Genomic DNA, 11,633 nt, shown 5'->3' on the forward strand with positions numbered 1-11,633 from the left:
AAAAATTTTATAAGTAGGATATCTAGGTCATATATATCTGCAAAGGTTTACTTCGGTAGGTCACCATGCTTAGTTTTTCACTAGCTGGCAAAGTGTAGCCAGGAATTCACAATTTGCATCTCTCTCATGACCAACTCAAGTCGGCTTAGACTGATAAATCAAAAATAGGCAGTGTCGAACATCTATGAGCAGAACTGCGCAATACATGTTGATTTTTTTCTGAGCGTCCAGCCCATATAAATATGCCAGTATGTGAAAATTGGGGGACTTGAAATATTTTGATCTTATAGAGGGGGGTAAATTTTTTTGAGGGTATGGGAGAATCTGAGAAAAAAAGATTTCAATCGAAATTCCTCCACCCCCTCACCATTATTTGTGAACGCAGCCTTTACTGACAGTGGTACTGTCGGTGTCGTGTTGCTATTCCCTAATTCATTGCCATTGGCATGACCTTGAACTGTATAGCTGACTCGGCGCGGGGCGTGTCTTTTGATATCAGCCTGGCAAGCTCGACAATGTATTTAAAATTGTGACTGTTGAGACGAAGATTTCATGGCAGGTAGGGAACTACCGGGTAGGTCCATATTTGATAAATTCATCAAATTTAAAAACTAAATGGGACAACAAGGTAAATTACTGGATGCTAACAAAGGTGGATTGATTCGATTACTCCAACATTCTCGTTTTGGCCGTGACGCAGTACGATGGGATTGTGATATGAAGTTGTACGCAAAGATTGACTGGATCCAATATGGACAGCCTACATGACAATTTGAACCGATCTCACCGGATAATATTTCATTAACTGTAAGTTGAAACCAACATGAGCATTATACCATGAAGGTTTACAGTAACCGTGGTACATGTAAGCACGGTCATTCGTGAAACGATCGTACATGCGGTGCCGTTTATAACCTAGAGTCAGCCGGGCCATAGATGTAAACATTCAGCAGCCATTTCAGGCTTGCCGGCTGGCCATATTCTGCACTAATAACATCATTTTCCCTGTTTTCGGTGAGAATACTGCCCTTCAGCATATTCTGGCACAAAGAGCGTAGTTCTTTGCCATATTTTGTAGTGAAAACATGTCCTTCACCCCATCATGAGTAGTGATGGTGGCCTTCAACCCATTATTGTAGTTGTACGGACAACACAGCTCAGTCATCACCCTTCTCTCGATCGTGAGAGGTTTCGCTGTCCTTCATTCAATTCTGGACTGAAATTACTGTTCTCGTCCTTTCTGTATTCAGAAATACCGTCCTTCGTAGTCCTTCAATGTCCTTAATTTTTGTCTCATCCAGGAAGAGGTCTTAGACCAGCGAACCAGCAGTATAAGGGTATAAAACATGACTTACAACATCTTCAGCTTTCTACTGAGGGTCAACTAACAATTAACAATCTACGCAAACACCTTCGACAGTTACCTGATATCAATCGGCATTGCTGACACTTGTGTTTACCTGGCACAAAAACGTACGAACGGCAATTTTTGCATATTTCAATTCTATTCACAATCCCCTTCTCTAGTTTCTGGAAAGGGAAACTTAACTTGACGTCGCTTTCACGCTATGCATTATGAATTGCGGTTTTCTTATTAAACTCTCCATTCGATCTTTCATGACGGTATCCTGCAGAATTTCACCATAACGTTTAATTTTGGAAGATTATTGCAGCCAACTGTCGGTTTTCGAAATAGGTTTAGAGCATTTTCGTTTTGGAAGAACAGCCCGGCCGTTTTGGACTCCTTATCTGGTGATACCAAATCCCGGTAATTTCCCCTTTGTACGTTTTCTTGTGAATTAAAAGGCCATGTTGACCAGAACGTTATCAGGTTAAATCACCGATACCATCATTGGTCACGTGGGCGTAGTTTGAACTTGTGACATTCCAACTCAGATCCCACACAGAACATGCCATGGCGTTTGGGATTATGATAAACCCAGCAATTTTTATATTTTTCAGAATAAAATACAGTTTAAGCTCATTCGGTTTCAATAACTTGACTGATAATTGAAATATATAATTTTAAAAAAGAGAAACAGATTTAAATCAAGAATATGAATCACAGTAACGGTGAAATTTTCAAAATGAAGGACTTTTGAACTTTTCCTTGCAAACAAATGCATCTGTCTGATTACATGCCAGCTACGAGCTGAAGACTTTTTTATCGCGACTTTCGTAAATTCAAAACACAGAACGACATAGTTTCGCTTAAGTTGGAGAAAATACATAAACGATATATTTAGAACGACTGAAATTCGGGACTTTTTGATGTTTCAATGCCAATACGTCACACTTCTACGGTAAAGAAGGGACGTCGGCCGCCAACATTTTGATCAAATGTTATAACAAGTCGGGTTTGTTTATCTTTCTCAGCAAATGAAACAGTAGTATCACAAACAGTTATAATTTGGCGACTCTGGGACGTCTCGCCAGATTCCCTGGGGCATTGGTCTGTTTCACTCTGAAAGCACGACACCCCTGCAGTTTTGTCGCTAGTTTGGAGTCTTTAGTTGATAACGCAGCATAGCGCAGATGGCTGACGATACAATTGTCGATTCGCAGGTAAGTCTGTCGTTTCATATTTTTAAAAATCACACTATTAAAATTCTAGATGGATGATTTTTGCATTACTGCTATCGTTCCCGTCGAACTGCAAAGATTGACTTTACAAAAGACGTAGATCCCTTCTGGTATTTGACCATCTTTCGCTCGATAGAACAATGTAAATTCAATGGGAAGGCGACGCTAGTCACCAATAATGGCCCTTGCTTTCTTATGTCACAGGCTTATTGAACTTAAAAACATTTTAACATTTACCATAGACCCTAAAAACGGACGCATTTACATATAATAAATTTTATGAAATTTTAATCACGTTATTCTGTCATACAGCTAATATACAGAAACATTCCAATACCAATAACTTGCAAATTAAAGCTGCAATAGTTTAGGTTAAACTTGTATATTTCGCAAACAGTGATATATTTTGCTCCTTTTGGAGAGCAGCAGTACTTCCTACCTACACGTGCAAATCAGGAAAGTTCGCAGCATAGAGAGGTGGTGTAGCCAATAGCCGAACACGTACTAGGGCTATGGTACTTTCAGTCTCTCTCTCTCTCTCTCTCTCTCTCTCTCTCTCTCTCTCTCTCTCTCTCTCTCTCTCTCTCTCTCTCTCTCTCTTCCTCTCTCTCTCTCTCTCTCTCTCTCTCTCTCTCTCTCTCTCTCTCTAAGGAAATTGTAGGTAGAAGATAGCATGAAAGGTATGCCTGACCGACAGGCGCGCGAGCAATAGACATTTTTTCACAAAAGAACTTAACGAAAGTGATACTAGCACATATGCGTAAGACGGAAAAAAAAAAAATTCTGTGAATCAGTGCGTGGTTTCCCACTAACGCTGTGACCTAGTCACACATACGTTACAATTAAAAAGTACGAAACATACATTTGAGGTCATGATTCAAATTTAGTACTGTTACTCGGAAGGAAGTGAAAATGCTGTGAACTTGATCGATAACGTTAATAGTCACAAATCGCACAGTGTAAACTGATTTGTCAGGAAAGAAAGCTTTCTCTTTTCAACACATAGAATATGCGTATGTAATTATACAGATCTAATCCTGTGAAATGTCAATGTTCTCAGGAAAAAAATCATTGTTGAAAAGGAGTGAATTAATTATTTATATCAGTTCTCAACATGTTTTGAAGTTCTAATCCGTGACATTATTCGGCCAACCATCACCCTGAAATCAGAGAATAAAAGTCGAAATATGGGCAAATATCATGATATTATTGGTTCAATTGACCATTTACATTAAAATTGGACCAAATTTCGATCTTGAATTTGCCCTGTTAGCATTCTATTTCTGATTAAAGAATGAGATGTTCAGCGCGGTATCTTTTGCGGCCAACCATATTTGTAATCAATAATGCAAATGGGAATTACGTATTGGGTGAAATACTAAATTTGGTGTTGGTTTTCCAGAATACGAATAGCGACCTCAATGACGAAACTTCTATTCATGCAACATGTTAACAGCAAATCGAGATTAAAATAAGAAATTGGCTCCACGTGATTCGTATGTCCTTGACCCGATTTAGTCAAGGTTAACATAAGTGACACAAAGTCAAGCCACCGGACACGATCAGGACATAATTGTAACAATTGTTTGGAAGACACGCACTAGATGTGACAATTTTATGAACCATACGCGCGCAATTTTAAGGTAATTCTTAGCTGTGATACCGCAGCGGTGCTAGTGGCGTCTATCGAACGCGCTCGGGTCAGTGTAAATGGTCAAGTGAACCGATGAAATCATGAAATTTGCCCATATTTCGGCTTTCATTCTCTGATTTCAGGGTGAAAAAATGGTTGGCCGAATAATGTCACGGATTTTTTCTAATCCGATTTTGAATTTTAAATATGGTGTAAAACAGCATGGTCGTAAGACTGGTTGTTGTTGTTGTTTGTATTGTTGTTTATGTTTATTATTCGTGATGTTGTTGTTGTTGACCAATAAAATTCAACGAAGATAACTGTTGTGTTGTGGTTGTTTCAAACGTAATGTAGATGTCATAAGAAACGCTACAAGGACGCTATCATTATTTAACCTGATATGCCGACGTTTCAGTGTATGAAGATAGTGTACGGTTAGCAGAGCTTTTCATCGGGTCAAATAATGATAGTGTCCTTGTAGCGTTTCTTATGACATCTACATTACGTTTTGAACAACAACAACAACACAACAGTTATGTTCGTTGAATTTTATTGGCCAACAAAAACAACAACGATACGACTTATAATAAACATAAACAACAATACAAACGACAACAGCCAGGTCTGTGATCCCACCTCCTGCCAATTGCAAAAAAATATTTCAAGGTTCGGAAAATGCATTCAAAGAAAACGTACTTAACGCTTTGAGCACTTTAATTTTTGCCCCCCAAAATATCAGGGCAACATTTTACCAATTTTCACGAATTTTTCTGTAATATTTTCCATGATTTTGGACTTAATGGACGTAAATTTTCATGGGCTTCACTTTTTGACTAAAATTTTGGGAAAAATCAGAAAAAAATTGTGTACATCTGAAAGAAATAGTTGATGTTATATTGTATAAAGGCAACAGAAATCGACTTTGGCACTCAAAGGGTTAATTCAGGGCTCGAAATTTAACTTTTTCAAGTCCGAGTAGGCAACAATTTCCGAAACATTAGACGACTTGATGGAAACATCTCGTAATCCGCTTTTACTCCAGCTATATGCTGGCTAATGCTTAATTAAACGATTACTGTTTTGAAAATTTGACGGACAAATGAATATCGTACTCTAACATCATCTCTCATGTGGTTCACTTTCCAGTTAGCCAAACAACACTTCAAGGAAATGAAAGGTTCATTATTCAGTAAGCCAAAGAACACATACAGGGAATGAAGGGACCTTCAAGCTGAAATATTGTGTTAAACTGCATGGCAAAATAGTCAATTTTCCTATTACATACGCATAGTCAGTTTTCCTGTTACACGCTATAATCTAACAGTGTAAAACAATATGCCTCTGTAGAAAATCGGTTAAATATGCACGAAGCTGGTCGCTTTAAAAATAAAAATCCCCAGTTATGGACTGAGTGTCGTGGAACTGCACGAATATGCATTATTATGTAAAGACTTGCTGTGGACAATAGACACTAGTTACTGAACAATAGTTAATTTATATTTAAAGCCTAGGAGTAGGACAACATATTGAATGCCCAGGACAACGTATTGAATGCCCATAGGGGATCGCACAAAAGTCCGTCCCCAGGGGTAGCGATGGGGGTAGGGGTGTCTTGGTCTAAGCATAGACTCTCGAGTTTTTCTCGAGAGTCTATGGTCTAAGCACAAGTATGGTTTATTTTATTGTAATACGTTTGAGCATAGATCCTCGAGAAAAACGAGGGGTCTATGGTTTCTCTCTTTTGTTTATCGAAACAGTTTCTCACTGTAGTTGCACATTTTGTAACCTTGGTTGGCCCACAGTCCCTCTATGGATAGAGGGACTGTGGTTGGCCGTTGGGCTTGGCTTCTGTCGTGCGGCTCGCGCCTTGCCCAAACCAAGTTGATCCATGATGACCTGTGCTCTAAAGCATTCGCCAACCAAGGTTGGGACAAGGCGCGAGCCGCACGACAGAAGCCCAAACTCCCCTGCCAACCAAGGTAATTATTGCAGCTATTTCTCACTATGTTATAGCATAAGCTTAGAGGGTGCGTGGTAGCAGTCTTACTTCTTTGCACAGGTCACACAGATTCAAGGCGCCGTCTCGTGTGGAAGTGACCTGTGCTCTAAAGCAGGAGCCAGGATCCTGAAAGCAGGTGGCAACGCCATTGATGCTACCATAACAACGCAGCTTTGTCTTGGTGTGGTGAATGCGCATGCGTCAGGAATTGGAGGGTAAGTGCTGACTGAACTTGTCAGCGTTCCTCGGAAGACTCCAACATAGCTCTCTAGGAGTCCAACGCAAGTGTTCAAGGACGAGGAAATGTTATATACTTTCATATTTCATTTAAATTTTTTGAACCACTACACATTTTCTAGGATAGGCCATTGCACAGAAAAAATTTGAAAAAAAACGGAAAATTGACGAAGTCGTATTGCATTAGATGATGATGATGATGATAATGATTACGATTGTAATAATAATATAGTGTAATTAAGGAATGAGAATTTGAATGAAGTTACGATGATTCAAATATTGATATTTGTGTTAGCGGTGACGTGACGACAACAACGACGATGATGGTGATAATTATGAGGACGAGGAGAAGAGAAAACAAATTTAGGAGAAGAATACTTAGTCGTAGTGACGTTATCCTCTCACTTGTACCGCCATGTTCGTTTGACCTACATTTTCATCACTCCTGTCTCTATTTAAAGGGGAGGATATATGCTGATCAGAAAATCGGATGGAACTGTGGCTTGTCTGGATTTCAGGGAAACAGCGCCACAAGCGGCCTCTTGTAAGATGTTCATGGAGGATGAATCGCTTGCACAAATTGTAAGCAAAGCATACCGGCAAAGTTTGAGTCCGAGGCATTCTATATTTTCATTCTTGCATATTGAGGCATTTAGGCGATAGAGAGAAAGAGGGCTGAAAATATGCACTATCTACAGTTCTCAATATAGTTTCGCAATGGGTATTGTACAAACAAGAGAAAGAGTCAGGAAGATAATTCTTGGTTTTAGGTGTAGAGTTCGTCCACGGCAGTAGAGGGGCTGACTAGATCGACATTTTTTATTTTTGCGTTTCTCATCTCCCGACGCGACCGTAAATTTAAGCTCCGACATGAAAATTAAAAAAAAAAAACGTTTTTATTTGCGCTGCCTCTGAGGCGATCATCCTAGCAACAGCACCACCATCATCAAATTGTGAGATTGCAGCGACTCAGACTGAAAGGACAGAGAGTACTTGAAAGACAAGTAATTGAAGTGACTGAATGGACAGAACATTGAACTGAAACAAATACAGGGTTTTTTGGTACTTGTTTTTTTTATCATTTGCGACCGCCTGCACTGCCTGAGTATTCCTCTGAAGATGAGAAACAAAAAAAAAATAAAAAAAAAATAAAAAAAAATAAATAAAAAGGGTCACCCCTACCTATCCACCAAAACTTCCATTACGGTAGTATACGCCTCGAAAGTGAAAGACTAAAACTTCTGCTCAAACTTTCCTTAAGGTATCTCTCAAGCATTCTCGTTTAAAATCAAGAATAGAAATCGGGAGTCAGAGTATAATTTTGGTACTAGAGAAACAAATAACTCAAGATTACCGATATTTAAAATTCAAAATGGCCGCATCCCAGTATTAACTCTATTGAGAAAAATAACATTTTCGATTTTTGGAAAACTAAGACGGTGAAAATTTTTCTTACCTTTCTACCTTAAAGAGTCACAGTCGTTATATGCGCATGTCCCAAAGTCTCTTTTCACAAACAATCTTTTATCCACGGGGTCATTTAAGTTCCATTAGCTGTATTTCTGGCGATTTTTCCGTTAGTTTTGATTGAAATGATCACTGGCTCATGTTGAATAGCCTGTCAAATAACAGAGAATCGCATATTATTCGGAAACATTACGTGCCCTACAACTAAATAACATGTGATTTTACAACGAAAATTTGAATTTTTGTCCGGACAGAAATACAAACTGTTGACACGCGGATTGCAACGTAGGCTTTCTTCTGCACCTGCGCGAGCCATTTACAGCAATTTCAAAATAAATATTCATTACTTATGCCCGGTACTTACGTCGTAGTCCATTGTCCGAGCACGTTGCGTAGCCAGATGTCTGGCAATCCACGACGCAATGTTGTTTTGATCCCGCAATAAACGTGAACTTGTACATCTCGCGTGATCGCGGCGTCACCATATCTGCGTTCTCCCCAGCACGCTGAGCGTGCCAGACGTCAACAAACGAGCTCGGAAGGGCAACACGTTTGAACAAAATTCAGCAGTTTTATGTGGCCATAACATCGCTAATCATGTTCGTTTCTTCGTAAAACAACATTTTGCAACAAATATGAGCCTCCAACATGGAATATTCCTAGGTAAAAAATGGTCAAAAGTTATCAATAATGGCCCTTTAACGGTTTCAACGCAGAGTAAGAATTACGATAAGTTTTTTGTATTCAAATTTACTCGGTTTGCTTCCGTTGACAGTGTCGAGCAATCCAATTGTTACTACAGAAGGGGAGTTAGTTTGTGCTCGAAGATGATGACAAGTTTAAGATACATGGCTTGGCATGCTGTTCTAATTTGCTCTATCTATAAGGTGCAGCAATTTGTAGTTGTAGTTCGCCGGATCAAACTCAGTAGACTACGTGTGACAGTTTTCGGACGACCTGAGTTTTCGGACATTTAGTGACATGCTTTTAGTTACACTCACTTCGCTCCGTATCGATAGCGTTTTACAGGTCGTGTGACCTCATATTAAGTCAGGTGACACTGTTGTCCCGTTTTCGATAGTTTTTTTGGTAGAAGCCATCGAGCTCGCTACGAGCGGCGGTCACAAATTGTCGTCTGATACCGCGTCAGTGATACTGTCAACATACTGCCGTCAGGTCAAAGTAACTGAAATTTTGACTAAAGTCCTGATTCAGCATTGAATTTTGAATGTGGGGGAGAATAATGATTTTGAAAATATTCTTTCCATTGTTCGCTACGATTGCATGTAGTTTCAACGAAAACTGCGCAGTTGTTTCGAGAAAAAAAAAGTACATTAATGAACGTAAGAAGTGTACAAGTTTTCGGACAGACAATATTTAGCATAATTGTGTAAACGTAGTAAGTGACTTACCGCGTAAAAACTTGACAGGTAAATAATTCCATACGATGAAATATACTCGCTATTTTTATTAAATAATGCCTGTGCGATTTTAATACAAACAAAATATGCAATGGAAACAATTATAAGTAATACTCACTGAACAAACTTGGCGAAGTTAGCCACACCGTACGATACAAGGTGCCGAAAGCAACACATACAGAGACAGCCCGTGTCCGATATCTAAGCGCATATACACGTCGAAATATAGTTGAGTCGTCCATGGATTAAACATAACTAATTATCATGAAATATTCTTATATACAGTTTTCTAAACACATCGAAATTAAAAATCGGTGGTTTGAAGTTTCAAATTATCAATACTTAGCTCCTAATCACATTCCAAACACGACGTCCGATTTCTGGGATTGCAGTCCGATTACTACGCCATCGACATGGGGTCAAAACTTTGGCAACTTTGACCCCGAAATACCACTCCCGTCGTGTCAACTGAGTTTGAGGATAACCACAATAAAGTTTCGAAAGGTATGGTAATAAGATTTCGTATTGCTGGTCATTTACGAAACGACTTTGGGCGAAATTTACTACCCTGTCCGAAAAATGTCACACTGAGTGTAGTGTAAATATGTAATTTATTAATGATTGATATGCATTTGAACTTTTGAGAAAACACAGATTATATCAAATTATAAATGAAATGTTTCTATCAGCACGTAAGCAGTCTTGTGAAACTAACATATCGCGCATGACTAAGCTAGGACTTATACACCCTTTTATTTTGTTGTTCTGACAGGGTGGTCTTGCGGTGGCGGTACCGGGGGAAATCCGCGGGTTCTGGGAAGCCTGGCAACGGTATGGAAAGTAAGTTTCAGGGAAGTGGATCCAAATGACTGCTCTGCAGCCACGGATGTCACCTCAATAATTAAAGCTATTCACCCTATTTCAAATCTCATCATAATTGTCATAACGTCGTACACTTTCCGCATCCATCCTAATTACAGTTCGTACAACTTAGCTCAAATGGTTTTAGAGCAGAAACGAACATTGACCATATTAACTGACAGGGCAATTTTTTAGCGTTTTTGCTTTTATTCTGGGCTGTTATATCTGCCCGGACGTGTTACCACCCATGGATCAGAGAGAAGGAAGGAAGGTAGACATGTATTTTGAAGTATTTCAATTAAGCGATGTAATGGATCACAAACAATATAAAATCTAAAGACCGTATATCAAGTCAAAGGTAACGGGGTAGCTACCTCTCTATTCGACACCCCTTCCCCCACCTGTCGGCAGGCAATAGCCGATGTGTCGCTTTATGTCTTGACCGAACGGAATCTACTCATCGATAAGGACATGATTATCATAAAGTAAACAGTTGGATCAACCTAACCTTTGTGTGATTTTGTTCATGACGCTGTCTTCGATAATTTGATGATGATGATGACGATGATGATGATGATGATGATGATGATGATGTACGCCAGGTTACTGCACGGATATATCAGGGGATAGAAGCAAAGATTTAATATTGTTTACAAGTGTATTCATCATATACACATACGAAACGAAAAGAAACAATTGACTGTTAGTGATGGAAAACAGGGTAAAATGCAATGCAATCGTATCAGCGGCTGCTTTTGCTTCCGTTCCGAAATCACCAAACAGCAATAAAAAGTACAAACGGTGATTTTACGGATTTCAAGAAATCCTTTTAAATTCTTCCACATGATTGTTTTCCTTTTTCAGACTTCCCTGGAAACAGCTGTTTCTTCCAGCTATCGATTTAGCGAGAAATGGATTTGAGGTCAATGGTCATCTAGGTATGAAAGAATAGAACCTCACTATGAGCAAATTTAAAGGCAGTCAGCACCTCAAAACTGAAATTCTAAGTTTTGGCTTAAAAATTCGAGGGTCCACGTGCTAATTTTGGCACTAGAGACAATTCAGAATGCCTGTAACCGCTATGTGCAGAATGTACTTGGGAAAATAATTTAAATTTTTCAAAACCCAAGACGTTATTATAAACTGTATTTACCAAATGGTTTAAAACTTGGTCCACACACGCAGAATATCAGCAAAATTGTGAAAATTTCAGTCCGCAATATCTGTCCCCGAGGTACATTCTATCTCAAGTAATCAATGTTACCACACATATGAATCGGTTTTCTCTACTAGTAATATCTTGCCCCAAAAAGTAAACTTAAACACCCCTGTTCATCGACTTAAAATCTGGCAGTGCGTTTCTGGCTCCGAAGGCAGTTTCGAGTTCACGGGTCTTGAAATGCATGGATGAAAAATAGACTACTTTGCAGAA

The 11,633-nt window shown here is 39.1% G+C and overlaps 1 protein-coding gene across 5 annotated transcripts in view; it reads left to right on the forward strand.

Annotated features, from left to right (window-relative positions):
* The first annotated feature begins 476 nt into the window (after positions 1–476).
* The window catches only part of LOC139122577 (glutathione hydrolase 1 proenzyme-like), a 48,332-nt gene continuing 37,175 nt past the window's right edge, over positions 477–11,633 (forward strand). For 2 of the 5 annotated variants that reach the window (XM_070688121.1, XM_070688126.1), the window contains exons 1-5: positions 492–807; positions 2,377–2,565; positions 6,276–6,430; positions 6,914–7,034; positions 10,113–10,180. In XM_070688121.1, the coding sequence (XP_070544222.1) occupies positions 2,536–2,565; positions 6,276–6,430; positions 6,914–7,034; positions 10,113–10,180 (374 nt within the window). In that variant the 5' untranslated portion in view covers positions 492–807; positions 2,377–2,535. Of the gene's footprint in view, positions 808–2,376; positions 2,566–6,275; positions 6,431–6,913; positions 7,035–8,913; positions 9,845–10,112; positions 10,181–11,633 lie in introns of those variants that run through there. The other 3 variants (XM_070688122.1, XM_070688124.1, XM_070688125.1) reach the window with 3 other exon arrangements.

The sequence above is a fragment of the Ptychodera flava genome, chromosome 22 (genome assembly GCF_041260155.1).
Source record: "Ptychodera flava strain L36383 chromosome 22, AS_Pfla_20210202, whole genome shotgun sequence".
NCBI classification, from domain to species: Eukaryota; Metazoa; Hemichordata; class Enteropneusta; family Ptychoderidae; genus Ptychodera; species Ptychodera flava.